Source organism: Eupeodes corollae, chromosome 1, assembly GCF_945859685.1.
Source record: "Eupeodes corollae chromosome 1, idEupCoro1.1, whole genome shotgun sequence".
Classification (NCBI taxonomy): Eukaryota; Metazoa; Arthropoda; class Insecta; order Diptera; family Syrphidae; genus Eupeodes; species Eupeodes corollae.
The window spans coordinates 74189278-74206882 of NC_079147.1; the positions used below are offsets into that span (position 1 = coordinate 74189278).

The 17605-nt window shown below is 38.4% G+C and overlaps 1 protein-coding gene across 2 annotated transcripts; it reads right to left on the reverse strand.

Moving 5' to 3' along the window:
• Positions 1 to 17575, reverse strand: LOC129941891 (gustatory and odorant receptor 22-like). 2 transcript variants are annotated; one of them, XM_056050659.1, is made up of 6 exons: positions 17371 to 17575; positions 8854 to 9310; positions 8656 to 8786; positions 719 to 846; positions 317 to 632; positions 1 to 247 (listed from the first exon to the last, which is right to left on the reverse strand). In XM_056050659.1, exons 1-6 carry the CDS (start codon positions 17572 to 17574, stop codon positions 131 to 133), a joined length of 1353 nt encoding a protein of 450 aa, XP_055906634.1. In that variant the 5' UTR covers position 17575; the 3' UTR covers positions 1 to 130. The 2 variants fall into 2 exon arrangements, with proteins under 2 accessions (XP_055906634.1, XP_055906635.1); XM_056050660.1 differs by lacking the exon at positions 17371 to 17575 and adding an exon at positions 11610 to 12013.
• Positions 17576 to 17605: the final 30 nt, after the last annotated feature.

Here is a 17605-nt window from a genome sequence, read left to right on the forward strand (position 1 = left end):
TTGCTCAGCAGTGCAATAAATTTAGTATAATAACGTCGTAAATAAAACTTCAGCCTTTAATCTAGAGAACTTAACAGTTTATGACAAATATCCATTAAAAGCTGTGATTTAAGTCAACTACTCTCGTGTTCTAAGGCTTATTGCTTGTATGATTAGCTAGAACATTAGCTAAATACTTGTTCTGTTCCACAATAGATAGTTTAAACTGCACCAATACTATTAAATATACTGCAATCTTCGAAAATAACTATAATTTTAAAATAAAAGTTATTTTAAAAATTGTTATATGGGTCATATATGTAAAAAGAAGTATTACCGAAGTTAAAAGTTGTCTATTAATTTTCGAATAGCCTTTCATACAAATAACAGGTGGATTAATTTCAATTGCTGATATAAAATGATCAATCTCTCGACGAGTTTGTATTTCGATTTTTGAAAGATCCAAAGTGAGTAAAGTGTGTTGAATTTCTTCAGCTACAACATTGGAAGCTGCTTCAGCACAATCACAAACAATGAACAGCAATGTAGTACAATAAATTGTCAATATTAACATTCCAACGACTTTGGCAGAGAATCCACTGTCGAAAATTTCCGAAAGAGCTCCAAAAGCTGCAATTGTTATATTAATGGATCTATAATAATACAAAAATATAAATCGTCATGTTTTAGAAAATAAATGTCAATAAATATATATGTATGTATGAATTTTGTATCTTACAGAAAAAGACAAAATGTTGTATAGGTTCGGGCATAAGCATTGCCCAAGGCTTGTAGAATCTCACTTAAATTAAGCCAAAGAATTCGATATTCTGAAACAACTGTTGAATTGCAATCAAAACTTGTGTCCTAAAAATTAAAACAGACAAATTCACTTTTATTTTTTAAAATAATTAGGTTTACATTAAAAATAATATTAAAAATTATTTGTCCAGCTTTTTGTTAAATCACTCCTAAAAACATATCAACTAAAGTTAGCCTTGTTTTTAATATGTCGAATATTCCATTTTTCATTGTTAAACTGTTTTGCAATAAATAAAATAAACTCAACACCTTAAGAGTTCATGATACCAAGGTTTATTTTTTGTTCATATTTTAATATTTAGTCAAAAGCTGTTATAAAAACACATTGTCAGTTTATACTTTCCAGAGTTAGAGGCCAGATATATGTACATTAATACAAAGCTATCTTCAATGGTTTTTTTTTGACAGCTTGGACACACATTTCCTAATTGAAATGAAGCATTTGAGGTTATATTTGATCATTGAAAGTTCAACTGTCTGGTGGGAATACAAAGAAAATATCTTAGAAAGATTGGACAGGTTTAGACAACATAAAGGATATCATCTCCAGTCAATTGCAACATTAGGGACTTGTAAGTATGGCAATCTTCTAGTATCTGATTGGCCAGTCCCAAAAACCTGGCTTTCAATTAAGGCAACTTTATTGGAAAGTTAGTCAAAAAACACTCCTCACTCAAGCTACAAGTCCATCACGATTTGCATTTTGTATTGTAAAGAAATATCACTTATTTCTTTTTCAATTTAATTAAATTTTATAAAAAACATTTATTTGATATTTATTGATTAAAAAAACAGCTGTACATTAAATGGAACCGTGAAGAAATTCAAACAAATCATAGACTAAAGAAGTTCACCATTAAGCTAAACGAAACCCATGATCAATATTGTTATTTTAAAATAAGTAGACTGACCTTGATAGTTTGGGGATTTTAAGTTTGTTCCCAAGATCTTTGGACAGAAATTGTTGGTCTGTCAAATTTTCAAGGGAGATATAGAGGGAAACTACCAACATTATGGAACGGTTTCTTGACAAAATTTGTCTTCCATAGTCTATGCGAAGCAATCCGCACAGACGCCGCGGATTTACGGCCAGAAATTGTCAGGATTGGAAATTATTTTACTCTCTCGTGAGCGCTCTCTTCAGCTCAAAATTACTTGCTTTATTAAATACATCTAACACGATGGACACAGACTACCCTATACGTCCCTGAAACTCAGTAAAGATTTAAATATCATCTTTCCTGCCAAAAAGGATGGCATGGTTAGAAAAAAATTCGATATCTTTACTGACGGATCAAAGATGGAGTGTGGAATTGGGTTGGCATTCTTCTCTGAGTCATTAAATGTCTCTAAGTCTTTTCAGCTCCCTGATTGTGCCATGTTATGGCCATGAATTCGGTCACAACTTTATTTGTACTGGTTCAGGAAGATATGACCAACATACATATAACAAAAACCGTTCAATCCAACTTGAATGCAGGCCCAAGCATAATATAGCCAAAGTCACTGCAATATGTACCCGACATTAGCCGTAGAAGAGCATGCAGCAAAGCTGTGTAGTGTGTATCCCTTAAAATACTCACTGTCGTAGCTGTGCGGAGTATGAAGAGAAAACACTTTCTCTCAGAATATCCTTTCCTGGTCGGTTCTAGAACGTTTAGCTTCGGAAAGGCATTCCTTAATGATCTTGATGAACTTTCTAAGATGAAAATGAAAAACCTGGTTTTAATTTTTAATGCGACGAAATGGCTTTAAAATCCCTTATTTTGTCAATATAAATCCGTCATAATATTTTATTTGATAAGTCTTTAAAAAATTTCTTTTGTGTACCTACATTTGTGTTAGTTTTTAAAACTTTAACCGCAGATCGATCATACCATTCGAGGTTTCAAGTTATTAAGAACCTATCAACAAGTCAGCTGTCATTTGAAATATCAAAACACTACTAGAAAGTTTATAAATTTTTGACATTCAAGCAACGAGGACAATAAGATACAAGTTTCTTGGGCGAGTAATTTAAGACCGTGCTTACGAAAATAATACCCACATTATGTTGTCAAGAAAAGCAATACTCAAGTTATGACCGACAAAAGCATTATGCGAAAAGTGGAATGATCCTGTTTTTTGAATATTAATTTCATGATCCAAGTCTAAAAACCCTAAATTTACCATTACTTTTATTTTCCAATGTTTTCTCATTATTATTAAGCAGTAGAAATCTGTTCCACACCACTTAGTGACTCTGACGAGAGATAAACAAAGAAAATAGCCCACATTATGTTAAGAAGCAGCCACCGACTCTGAATTTCGGTTCAAAATGTGCATAGTTTGCAGAATTTGATCGTTCGTGTACTCTACCACAGTTGTCAAAAGTGGCAATGTAACTTCTACCACAACATTCTCAATTAAAAATGGTCTTCAACAGGGAGCGGTGAATTCGCCGATTCTCTTCAACATTTACACCAGCGATCTGATAGGTAGTCTTACAAAGGCAATTGCGTACGCCGACGATCTAATTGCGTACAGAACGGCTCGAAAGGTTGAGGTTATTAGAATTCTCTTGCAGCGTGATTTCGACAAGATTCAGCGATATTGCGACGACTGGAAACTGAAAACAATTCTGTTCCGGCAGGGGCCACGAGGGATACGTGTGAGAATTGGCGCAAGATGGTCATCGTTGATCTTCACGGGCAGCCATTAGCGAGCAAAAGTGTAGTGAAGTACCTCGGTATCTGGTAAGATCAGTATTTATATTTCGACAGACATATAAATGCTGCTCTGACCAGGGCCAGAGGAGCCTTCGCTCTGACGAAACGACTTTTTTTTAGCAGTTTGCTTGACCCCAGAGTGAAGGTAATTTTCTACATGGCCCTCATACGGCCAATGATCGTTTATGGTTGTCCTGTGTGGTTCAACGTTGCCCCTTCCCAGATGGAGAAGTTTCGGGTGTTCGAGCGGCAGTGTTTACGACGCTGTACCTACTTATATCGAACAGCCGAATCCTATACAACGGGACTCGAATAAACAGAATTCACAATTTCGTGATAAAATTCGTTCGAGGTCACATTGGAAGAGTTATGTCTTCGACCAACAATTTAATTTTCGGGGAGTTCTATCCGAACGACGAGTATTTTGAAAATGCACGCTTGAGCGGGTTCATTCCACCAGAGGCATTTTTAGACAAATGCGGTCTGATACAGGATAGATTGGCAGTTCCGTTAATCTACCACGTCAGACGACGAACCGTGGATAGGTGACTCCTGTACAACCGGGACGTCATGGCACAAGGTGGAGCAGAGCTCTTTCGGTTCAGTAAGGCTGTGTCCGAACGTTACCGAACTGATAGGGTGAAGCAGGAGAACCAGTTTTGGTGGCTTCAATCGGCACTTGATAGTGGGTAGTCGGGATGGGGTTTTAAGCCTTGGCCGGCTTACATACTTGTTTTATAGTTTTAGGGTTTAGTTTTAAGTAGAATATGCATGGTGGCACAAAAATAAATAGAAAAAAAATACAAAACAAAAAAATACAAAAAGTAAAAAAAAAACATTAAAAAAAACATGAAATAAAAAAAATGTTAGATGGTTAGATTTGCTGCTGTGGTTGTTCTAGTTTTAAGTAGTTTACAGTTAGAATAGGTAGTTTAAGTTAGCTTTAAGTTTTATATTAAGGACCTTAATTTAAGTAATTTTTAAGTAAAAATAAAAAAGGATCTTGATATTAGTTTTTTTTTTTAAATTTTCTAATAAATACAAAATAAATAAAATTTAAATTGAAGCAAAATAGGTCTTAGGGCATTAGTAGTTAGTGTTATAGTTTAACTTAGAGTGTCCGTATGGGACCATTAAGTTAGTTGTAAGTTATGGATAATTAGGCTAGTTTTATGAATTTTTGTCTAGCTTTAAGATAGGTTTAAGAATGAACTAATAAAAATAAAAAAAAAACTCTACAACAGTGAAAATATTGAGTTTACTGAATAAATTTAAATGGTAGACATGTGCATTCAAGAGGACACAAGCGTCCACAGGTTTTTCTCAAAACCCACCTCTGTCTATCAACTCCTACTCTCACCTCCCCGCGGTGAACATCGGGTGCCTAGTACCTCAACTGGAGATTGGGTTCCAACCCCAGTGGAAAGTTGTTGGGGGCAGCAAACGAGAGAGGGGGGGAGAGGTGTTTCCACTAAGGCACCTCTCCTTATCCAGGCGGCAGCGGACGAATTCTCGAGATAGAATCAACGGTGGCGTCTACAGTTCCAGTAAGGTCGAACTACTTAGTGAACACCTTATAGGGCTTCTTCGACATATTCGGAGCCCAGGCCTATAAGGAGCGGTTCATCCGGCTCCCCTTCCTTGGAGTTATAATAAGGATCTGGCCTTCCAGGTTGGGGGTTGTGCCGTCGGGGTGACTTCCTGGCCACGTAAAAACATCATAGTTTCGAAGCAACAACAAGCCTCGGATACGGACGGATTCACTGTTGACAACCCACGCAAACGAAATAAGGACAACGAACTTCGGATATGTACGTGGAATGTTAGGTCCCTTAACAGACCACGTGCAGCCGAACAATTAGCGGAAGCCCTAAACTGCTGCAAGGCAGATATTACAGCCATCCAAGAAGTGCGATGGGATGGACCGGACGCAAACTAAAAGACTGCGATATCTACTACGGCGACTGCTACCGAGAACAAAGACAGAGTCTATTTGGGTGTGGATTTGTTGTTGGAACTAGGCTCAGGCAAAAAGTCTTGAGTTTCAACAGTGTAAGCGAGCGCATCACGACAATCCGCATCAAGGCTAAATTCGCCAACATAAGCCTAATATGCGCGCATGCCCCAACAGAGGAGAAAGATGAAGACACCAAAGATATGTTCTTCGAGCTCTTGGACAAGACATATGAGCAGTGCCCTGGCTATGACATTAAAATTGTCTTAGGAGACTTTAATGCCAAGCTAGGAAGAGAAGACATCTTTGGTGGCATAATCGGGAGATACAGCCTGCACGACACTACCTCCGACAACGGATTCAGGCTGGTCGATTTCGCTGCGGGGCGAGACGTTCTGATAGCTAGTACGCAGTTTACGCATCTTAATATCCACAAGGGGACATGGAAATCTCCTGATCAATCAACCGTCAACCAGATTGACCACATTGCGATCGACGCACGACACTTCTCCAGTATCCAGGATATCCGAACATTCCGAGAGGCCAACATTGACTCGGACCACTACCTCGTTGTAGCCAAGGTACGGCTACGGATATCCCGATCCAAGCCAAAACAAGGAAGTACTGTGAGAAGATTCGACGTTAGACGGCTACAATCGCAAGAGACTGCCATGTCCTTTTCCGATCGAGTCTCTAATAACCTCCTAAGGAGTCCTATGCTTCCTGCATTAAGCATTGAAAACCAGTGGCAACATTGCCTTGCAGCCATCAGAGATGCCGCCTCTGAAGTGCTAGGTTTCACACGGCCACCACAGCGAAACCCCTGGTTTGACGATGAATGCCGGCAAGCTCACGCAGCGAAACAAGAGGCATACAAAACGGCGCTGCACAAAAGGACGAGAGCTGCTCGCGAGCTCTACAAGCAGAAGAGGAGAGAGGAACACCGGCTTCTTAGACGGAAAAAAAGAGAGCATGAGAAGCGCGCGATCGAGGAGATAGAGGGATGTCACAACAGGAATGAGGTTCGTAAATTTTACCAAAAGGTAAAAAAAACCTCCCAATGGTACCAGCCACGAACCGAAGCCTATAAAGACGATCAAGGGAACATCGTAGTAGAACCACAGTCGATGCTGAGAATATGGAAAGATCACTTCTCCAAATTATTTAACGGCGATGACGAACCGAATTCCGCTGTAAGGGAAATAGAACCACTCAACCTCGGAGACGCAGATCAACAATTCCGCCCACCCGACCTTGACGAAGTGAAGATAGCTATATTTAAACTTAAGTCAAACAAAGCTGCTGGAGCTGACGGCATCACCGCCGAACTATTCAAAGCAGCAGGCGATGACTTGGTAGGGAGCATGCACCAACTCATCTGCAAAATTTGGTCGGAAGAAAGCATGCCCGATGAGTGGAATCTCAGCATAGTGTGCCCGATACATAAGAAAGGAGACCCTCTAAAATGCGCCAACTACAGAGGCATCAGTCTCCTTAACATTGCGTATAAGATCTTCTCTGCCGTATTATGTGAAAACTGAAGCCATTCGTCAACAACCTGATTGGTCCTTATCAGTGTGGCTTCAGACCAGGAAAGTCCACTATCGACCAAATATTCACACTACGGCAGATCTTGGAAAAAACCCAGGAGCATTCAAATCGATACCCACCATCTCTTTATCGATTTCAAAGCCGCGTATGACAGCATCTATAGGGAAGAGCTCTACCGAGCAATGTCTAGTTTTGGCATCCCTGTCAAACTTATCCGTTTGTGCAGAATGACGATGGAGAATGCACGCTGCTCTATCAAGGTCGGAAAAGATCTTACCGATGCATTTGATGTCAAAAAAGGTTTTAGACAAGGCGATGCACTGTCATGCGACTTCTTGAACATCGTTCTGGAAAGAATTGTGCAAAACTCAACCGTCAACACTAGAGGCACAATCTTCCAAAGATCCATCCAATTACTCCGATACGCAGATGATATTGACATAATTGGAAGATCAAAGCGTGATGTCAGTGGAGCGTTTTTGAGCATTGCGAAGGAAGCGAAGAAGATGGGTTTAGTGGTCAATGAGGGCAAGACCAAGTATATGCTGTCATCAAAAAAGGACACTGAACAACGACGTCTTGGACAAAACGTCACCATGGACAGCTATAACTTTGAGGTAGTTAAGGACTTTGCCTACCTAGGCACCGCTATTAATGCAGACAACGACACCAGCGCTGAAATCAAACGAAGAATAACTCTTGCAAATCGCTGCTTCTTTGGACTTAGAAGGCAATTGAGAAGTAAAGTCCTCTCTCGAGCATGTAAAATCACCATCTATAAGACACTCATCATCCCGGTTCTCATTTATGGCGCTGAGGCCTGGACCCTGTCAAAGAAAGATGAGAGCGTCTTAGGATGCTTCGAGAGAAAAATTCTTCGGGCGATTTTTGGTCCCGTATGCATAGATGGAGAATGGAGGAGAAGATATAACGACGAGCTGTACGGGCTGTACAGCGACACTGACCTAGTTAGCAGAATTAAAGTCCAACGACTTAGATGGCTAGGTCATGTAGAGCGGATGGACATCAACGCTCCAGCCCGGAAGGTCTTCGAATCCAATCCCGAGGGACGGCGCAGTAGAGGAAGACCGCGACTCAGGTGGTGCACCCAGGTGGGAGAGGACCTCAACCAACTTGGCGTGCGAAACTGGAGACAGCTAGCTAGGGACCAAGCTGGCTGGAGACGCTTGTTGGTTGAGGCCCAGGTCCGCCCCGGACTGTAGCGCCACCTTAAGTAAGTAAGTAAGAATAAATTTAAAATGACAATTTAATTTTAAGTAAAAGGGTGCATTCATAAATCAAATTTAAAGTTGTCAAATCCCTATTAGGAAAGCCGAAATATTAATTTCTATCATTAAACTAAAGCTAAGTTTACCGGATTGGGAGATCTTCCAATATTGGCCGAACTGTCAAAAGCCATCGATTAGCATCCAATTGCCAATTTTATACCATATGAAAATTGTTGTGGGTTTTTTTTTTTCGTATAAGTTCTTTTTCGTTATTTTACCAAACGGAGACTTTCTATTTCTTTCTATTTTCGAAAAATCTGCCAATACTGGAAGATCTTTTAATCCTATATGCTTAGCTTAAGGGAGGAATATTTGATCAAAATTTGAAAAGCAATATACAACTAGCATTTACCTTTTTAAAACATGCTGATAAACTGTGTGAAGCCTCTTTCACTGCCCTTGCATTGATGTATAACAAAGCTGCATTCATATTTATCATCGTAATAATATGAAAATACGCTATCGTGTGCCAAAGTAGAAATCCTATGTAAAAAATTAGTGTTGAGAAAATGTTGTTTACATACAAAAATCTTTTATATATGTGACTTACCATCAAGTAGACAACTTAAACTGTACAAAATCACAACAGCCAAAGAAACGCATCCAACAAACAGTATTATAATCATAATTCGAAGTTTTGGAAACATCAATGACACACCAGTAACCCGATAGAATCTCACTTGAAAATGAGCCCACATTGTCTTATAAGTTGCCACTTCATTGGCAACTCCCCATCCAACAAAAGGTATCCAAAAGTGTGGTGCCAAAAATATTATAAATATTACAGCATAAATGTAATCATCAAATTTTTTAGTTGTTTGAAATATACGAAGACGTTCATAGCCCACCGTAACGACTAGAGATGTGGTGAAGCAGTACAAGATCAAAGCGTATGCCATTTGTGGAGATTTCCATTTGAAGGAAATTGTCCCTGGTCCCGATCGCACAATGGGCATGACACCAAGGTAGAGGAAAAGTTTTAATAGCAATTGATGGTCCCGGTAGAACTGAAAAGTATATATATATTTGTACCAATTATACGTTGCATCCAAAAAATATTTCACATGGAATAAATTCATTTCAGGTTTTCCCTAGTAAAAGTATGAGAGCTGGTGAAAAGACTTTAAAGATATTCAGGGAAAATAAAAGAAATATAATGTTTATTTATTTCGAAAATTGTAACAATAATTCATGTTAAAGTAATGACAAAAGATTTCAAAGTGTATTATTTTCGAAGGAATTTGTGTTAAGAATATGTCATCTCATCATTTGATTCGCGGTCTTCTACTGTTCTGTTGATTTTTAATAAACGAGTTACTCCTTGAAGTGGTAAATTTCTGTAGAATTGATGATACACAGGTGGGATGAAGGGCAAAAGATCCATCATATCCTTTTTTTGCTTCTGTAACAATTCTCCTTGAAGGATAAAGTTTATCTTGATTAATATTTAAGAGATTTTGTAAAGGTTTGCCAGTCCTCTTCTTTGATAGGTTAACTTTATAAAATTCTGCATCAGGATCCAATGTCTCTTTAAATTGAAATAGCAGAGGCTCTGTCCGTTGAAACCGAAGCCATCTTATGTTAAGCCAACTAACATTACGACCACAAATTGTTCTTTTCCTGTTTGTGATTGCCTTTTCCAAATTATTCGTACTTAAAAACTCTTCACGCTGCATTTCAATTACAGTGAAACGTGGGTCTTTTTTTTGTTGCATTTTTTATAATTTCAATCCATTGCTCTGGGCTGTAGATTTGGTTATACCTTCGGCTAGCAGTTTCTATAACTCCGAATTCACCGTTGTTTGGGAGATATGAATGACCAGGCACCAAGAATTTAAGATCAATGATATTGATGCTGACGTTATTATCCTGAACAACTCTTAACAAAGAGAGGCTAGTTTTTATGTTCCTGTTTTGACCAGTACAGAAATCTGAGTATGCAATAATATGGGAATGAGATGCAGCGTTTTGTTTTAAATGTTTGACTAAACAAGTTGCAATGTCCTGAGATCCCCGTCCTCCTGTAGTTTCATCCCATACGTACATATATCCTATGTTATTATTCACATTATGTATACCAAAATTATAAAAAAGTTTCTTTTATAATAGGCTACAGATACTGTTAGCTTAGGAAAAGGAAGAGCCTTCTGTAGGTCGAAAGTGATTATATATGCTTCCTCTACTCTTTTTGAGTCGTTTTTTAGGGAATCCCTAGCTGTATCTACCAAACGCTGATGATCATCTTTCTGGAGACATAAACTTTTCTTAATATCCTCATCGCTTACAGCTTTTATTTTTAGATCAAGTTCATCGCAAAGCTTACAAGTATCTTGATGTGGAGGCTTAAAGTGTAAGTTAAACTTTGTGTTGAAAATTTGGTAATAGTATTTACGTTTTTTCCTTTATACAATTCTCTTTATATAAATCGTAAATTTTTTTCACCGTCAGTTCACTATTAAGGTATTTTCTGTTAGGGTTTTTTTCCCTAGAATAGTGGCTCTGGTACGCCGGAAAGCTCTGTATATGAGCTATAACATCAGAGTCGTCTAATTTTCTAGAGAACGTTCTACCACGTCGTTCTTGACTGCACTCCGATGCATTTTTTTTAGAAATACATCTAAAAAGTCTTCCATTGCTGATATTGAATGTAGCTAGGAAATACTTTTTGTATACTGCTTTGGTAATGTTTTCACTTTTTAGGAAATATTTGGAAAAAAAAGGTTTCTGCGTGAATTTTGGCGTATAGGACTTGATTTAACTAGTCCCTAGAGATATGCATTTTGTAAACTTAAGTCTCCAAGACTCCAAAATTCGTCAAATAATATTTGTCTAGCCTCCTCTGATAATGAATTAAAACACTTGTTTCTGCAGCCACAGTCTGAATTTATAAATTTCTTTTTTGGAACTGTTAAACCCTTTGCTGTAATGTACTTCTGCCCCGTGTTTCTTTTCACTTTTCTTTCATTTACTTTCCAGGATTTTACATTCCTTGAACGTTTCTTACCTTTCAGTTGTTCGTTTTGTTCGGAATGTAGACATTCTTGTGTACTCGTAAGGATTTCTGCATCGGATTGGGTATCAGAGTTGACTGCAGGAAATTCACTTCAAAAAATATAACTTCGAATCAGAAATTGGTCTTCAAGAAAGAAAATTAAATGTTTAACAAAATGATTGCTAAATTTTGAATTTATATCGAAAATCTTTTTTCTATTTGAGTATTTGAATTTGAATTATAATCTTAAATGTAAATAAAACATTTTTATACAACAATATTCACATATTTTTTATTAAAAGAATATTTATTACCAGTTGATGGTCCCCCAGTTTCAAAGGTATTCAGAATCCAGATCAGAAACACTAAAATCACTCATACTTTATTATATGTATTAAAAAAAAAACAACTTTATTTTAAGAAAGGTTATGCACTTGCAGTTGATTACACATTCAATGGTGATGGCAAAAAAAAATGGAAGAACAATTTGAAACATGTTTCACTTTTATACGGATAGTTCCACTTGTTCCATTTATAAACTGAAATTTTGATAAAAAGAGTTACCTATCAAAAAATCTATGCCGTTATCTCGACTGATAACAGCACATTTTTAACGCTGATCTTTTTTTTATAAGGTACACATTATAATAATGTGTTTAAAGGTAAAATCTCGATTTTTCTTAAAAAGTGGATTTAGACCATTATTATTCTGAACGCCTCATATATTGAATAACTTTAGTAATTTGCTGTTCCGATCTCATCTGAGTTTTATTTGTACATAACATACATACTCAATTGCTGACAAAAGTCATCACACACACCAATTTCTACTTGAACTAACCGCATTAATCACCACCACATGCCTAATCCACCAAAACGAAACACCTCCCGTTCTACGAAAAGTAAAACGACGGATTCGCCGCCAAGCTGCCTCTTTTCCCCATCACTTCCTCGCAAAGTCGCTCATAACATCATGGAGGACAACAACAAGACGTGGGCTAAGATGGACGAAAGACTTGCAAAACAAAGTTAGTTCATCATTTCTCTTTTGTCAAAACAAATGTCCGATTCCGAAAAGCCTATTACCAATAAAATCGATCGTGAAATTAATGAAATTAAAACTAGCATTAATGATATAAACAATCCAGTTGTACACTTGGAATCATTTAAAAACACGTTCAATTTTAATATTCGGTTCATAAAAGATGATTTAAGCACACTTAAAACGTCATTTAGCAAAGCTAAATTTCGCTCACACTTCCGCGGAATTGGAAGTTCTTAATCACTCTTTTAACCACTATGATAACCGAATGGTAGCAAGTGATGCATTTTTATTCGGCATCCCGAGTTTACCCAATGAAAATTAAAAAAAACTGTTCAATCAATTATGCCAAGCCATTAACATATCACTTCCCGTTTTACGCAACATCTACCGAACTAGCACTAAAAGTAACTCGACCAACACTGCGATCATGCTCAAATTCAACTCTCCATACGATAACTTTGTTCTCGAATCAATTGGAGATTTCCGAATTTCAAAATACTTTCTCCAACTTTGGCTTCACATTTGTTAGCTGTATTGAAGTTGTTAAAAGCCTACTTTTAGTAAAGCCAAGTGCCATAGGCCTCGATGAAATGCACTTTTCCTCTTTAAAAATTATACTTCCCGTTGTGTTACCGTATATCACTCATATCTTCAATACTATCCTTACTATTGGAGAGTTTTCTTCTGACTGGAAATTGGCAAAAGTTATACCTATACCCAAAAATGCTAAGTGTAGCGAATATAGGCCAATTTCCATTTTAGCTTTTCTTTTGAAAGTTTTTGAAAGGATCCTGAAAAATCAAATAGGTGAGTTTCTTAAGGAAAACAATCTTTTAACTCCAAAACACAGTGGCTTTCGAGAGAAGCATAGCTTCTTCCGTCAAGCATTGGATTGCGATAAAGATAATTTTGTAGTCCTCCTTGATTTTTCGAAGGCATTTGACACTGTGGTTCAAAGCAAACTTGCAAATATACTTCGCCAGCATTATAATTTCTCCTCTGAGGCAGTAAAACTTATTTCTTCCTATTTATCCGGAAGAATGCAAGCAGTTGAAGTAGGTAACAGGTTGTCTGACTTTCTTCCAACCAATAGTGGAGTTCCACAGGGATCTATTCTGGGCCCATTACTTTTTTCTTTATATGTAAACGACATTCCCTCCGTCATTCATAACTGCACAGTACATTATTTATGCTGACGATGTACAGATGTATCTCGGCTGCGATCTTGGTCTTATTGAAGATGGTACTTACCGCTTAAACGAGGACCTTGAAAAACTATCAGGTTGGGCACAGTTTAACGGACTGATATTAAATCCATCTAAATCTAAGTGTTTAGTTATATCTAAAAGAGTTCTAGATTTGTCATATTTTCCACAAATTATTTTAAACAATGCAACTATTGAATATGTGGACTCTGCTCGGAATTTTGGAGTCATTTTTACTCGTAATTCGACATGGGATGAGCATACGGAGTATTACTCATGCTTGGGGTCTCCCAGGCTTATACACCTATGAAGACGCGTGCAATGCTTGCAAAAAGTTTAATACATTTAGATTACGTTTTACTAGTATGCAGGACCTTGGGTTACCTTTTCCTGTTACATATAGTACGTAGTAGCCAGGAGTTCTCAATCCTCGAACCAGGGATTTCACAATTTAAGGTTCTTGGATGAGAACGACATCTTCTCCAATTTTTGTCAGGCGGAGAAGAAGGGAGGCCGAAGCCGTTTTAGAGTGTTGGAGGTTAATCTGTAGTATTTGCAGCATTTTGGCTACAAATAGGCAGATCAACCTCCAACACTGTTAAATCCAGCTCATCCAGATCAGACGAAGAGGAACCTAATAGTTCATCTTCTTCCTCACTGGGAAGAGCTTTGTCTATTGAGTCATCGGTCTCCACTAGGGATAAACCTTTGACGTTTCTAGGAGAAGACAACAACTTCCAAGGATGGGAAGGTGATTGCAGCAATGGGACTCACTACGTCTTGCGACACAGCCTTCGAAGGAGGTTGTGGAGGCTCGCATGAAGCGTCTGCCTCATCTTTTTTATTTACGCGGAGCGTGACTGACTCGAAGCCGTATCTTATCACGCCCTTATCTCGCGCCAGAGAAGCCACAGAGTCTTTATTGATTACGATAATCGCACTTCTATAAAGACCCTTTGGCTCCTCCAGTTTCGCGATCTTCCAGTCGTGACAAGGGAGGTTCGGGTTGCTGATCCTGATCATTGCGCTAATGTCATCTGGACAAGAGGGTTCTATCGGGATCCATGCGCGAGCTCTCGGCCTGCAAGGAATATCTTCCTTTGCAACGACCTCGAGTTTTGCGCCTGGCCAGACTTCGCCCAGCATGCCGACAGCAAGCGTATATAGATCGCGCGACCTCTGAACGTTACAAGCGATGAGTTTGACATGACCTTGATGCCAACCCCAATCGCTTGTTACTGGTGGTGGACCCGGATGCTCTCTCATGACTTTGAGGAAGCCAGCCGAGAGCCCCAGTTTCACCATCTGCCAACGGTCAGAAGTAATCGTGCCATCAATATTGCTCCTATCAATGACCGCTACTATGATCTTTTTAGGCTCTTTAAGTACATCACTGAATGGTTTAGTGAGTGGTACTCTGGCCATGTTAGGAGTGCTGGTGTTTTGCACTTAAGGCTTTTTAGGGACGGGAGTGGGCTCCTCCAAAGATCTTTGTCGTTTTGACGTGGAGTTATGGCGACTGGTTTTATCTAGAATGGATTTAGCCCACTCCTGCCTCTTGCTAAGGATGGGATTACTTCCATCCCCCAATGACGAACCAGAGGATTTTAGAATCCTCATCGCATAGCGCCGTTGTTTATAGGAGCTCCTAGGAGCATTCTGGAGAGGTTTACTCTCTTTGGTAGTGGAAGGATCATTTTTCACGAACTTTCCACTACCGACCTGAGAAAGCGTTCTAGTCATTGATACATCCTTTACCAAACCGGAAAAAGGGCAGTGACTTGGCACAAGCCCTTCTCCGGTGTTTGGCACAGGAGTAACGACAGCCGACGTTGCCGCCGAACTGCCGCCCGGTGTGGATAGAACCTGTACTGCACACGAAGAAGGGCAGTGACTAGGCACAATCCCTTCTCCGATGTTTGGCAAAGGTGCAACGACAGCCAACGTTGCCGCCGAACTGCCGCCCGGTGTAGCTGGAGTACCGGCACCGGTTTGACGATTTTGCTTTTGTCCGTTGGTCCGTACATAAAGATGATAACTAATTTTTGTTTCCCAAATTGAACTAGAGGATATGTAGACGTGTAGGATGGCGCTTTCTTTCAGCGCAAGATCTACTTTTGGCATAAATCGCTCTCGTTCGGATCTCGCAAGGCCAGTACTTTCTCGAAGAAATAAATTATTTGAAAGACTGTTGCGGTCCCAAAAAAGAGTAAATGTCGATTTATGGATCCTTTTATCAACGAATTCGGTATATTTCGCGTAGGAGGAGATGACGTACCTTCTGCATCTTAATTATTTCTTTCTCGGCGTTCATCATTTAAAGTACAAATTCAAGGCCGTTGTGCATTTGTTTTGAAGGTGATGCCGACATTTTGACCCCAGCGTATTTTTTGATCTCGAGAACTTTGATGACTGTGCCTGATCCAACCGATATAAACTGCAAAATTTCGCTATCGAATAGGTGGCAATACCTGCAATTTCTTGTTCATTGCGCAAAAGGTCAAAATGGCAAGATATGTCTAAAAATATCAAAATAGACGATGTAGTCCTCATAAAGGATGAAAATCAACAGAAAAATCGTCAAAACCTATCCTGCACAAGATGGACTGGTACGAGTTGCGTCCGTCGTTACAGCTAAGGGTGAATTAAAGCGTCCAATTTGCAAACGATGTGCTCTATTACTTGGTTGAAGGCGGGCTTCAACGGCGGGAGGATGTTTACGCTGCAGCCTTGATGCGTTGGCACCCTAGACCAAAGCAGCATAGAAGGCAACAAAGGAAAAGTCAAAAGCTTGTCATAATTGTCTGTCTCTGTCCTTCTTAGTTAAAAAAAATACTTTTTGGAGAACGACTACGACGAAACACGCGTTTTTTATTTCGATCGGAAAAATATAGAAAATCCTAGTTAGATAAGTATACAGTACACTTACTCGTGTTTATTACATCGCTAAAATTTTGCCGGATCCATGCGGAAGAGTCATTGAAAATTGGACCACTCGGATCTGTGCCACCGTAAGAAGCCGAGGCAGGCATTTGAATGATTTCACATTCCACATAAAATGGAATACATGCGCCTTTCAAATAAAAAATAATCTTGTTTATACCTCACAGCTTGTTTTACTACATTTTAACATCTACCCGCCCTTATTATAAAACCCTTTAGTAATTCAGGCTTGAAGTTTATTAATAAAGGGTTTTTCAAAAAGAGCTTTTATTTACTAGTTTTTAAAAGAAGTCAATAAAAGTCAATTTGATTGTTAAGGGTGAGGTACTCCAATAACAATGTAAAACCATATAAGTCAAGTACAATTCGAACTTTTGCTGCTGTATGTCATCGATAACTTCACAAACTTACTTATCCCCATCGTAAAAATGGGGCGTATTCCTGAAGATGAAATTCGGGCACATTCTGATGTATTTCTAGAGCCCAAACATGCAACGTTGCTGAGGATCGACCGACTTGTGTTGTTGTGTTTAATTAATTCTAAAAGCCTCAAGTCATATTTCCAAACAAAAAGGTGTTTCATGACGATCCCATTTTTTTGCTAACTGTAACTTAAAAACTGTCTCCATTTTTGCATAGAATTTTAATAGTTTAAACATTTTAAGCAATTAATGGCATAGTTTTTACTTGCCAATTTAAAATGCTGACAACTTTAAATATAAAGCCCAAATGGAGTTATTCTAAATTAAAAGCTCTTATTAGAAAACTAGAGCAAGGTTTTAATACTTTTTTATGTGGTATATTCAGAATTAAAACTTATACATAAATAATTTTATTTACAACTTAATGAAATTATAAACTAAATCTTTAAGAACAATTAACCTGATCATGAATTTCCCCTGTTTCACCATCTCTTGACTTCAATTCATCTCGTATAGCTTTTTCCCGTTTCTGTCGTAGCCTCTCCGGCGATAGAACTTTATCAAAAGTATCGTTTTTTGTAGATTGTATGATTTGTTTCATATCAGAATTTATCAGACAATAATTCATTGCCTCATTAAATTCATTTTCAGTTATTTTATACATTTTATCACTGAAAAGTCCTAAACACTCGCTT

Excerpts from the sequence above, each read along its gene's own strand:
- LOC129941891 (XM_056050659.1), bottom strand. The coding sequence starts at position 17,574 with ATGTATAAAATAACTGAAAATGAATTTAATGAGGCAATGAATTATTGT. Across the intron at positions 9,311-17,370 it reads CAGGGGAAATTCATGATCAG|TTCTACCGGGACCATCAATT; the intron begins GTTAATTGTTCT and ends TATACTTTTCAG. Across the intron at positions 8,787-8,853 it reads TTTAAGTTGTCTACTTGATG|GATTTCTACTTTGGCACACG; the intron begins GTAAGTCACATA and ends TTTTTTACATAG.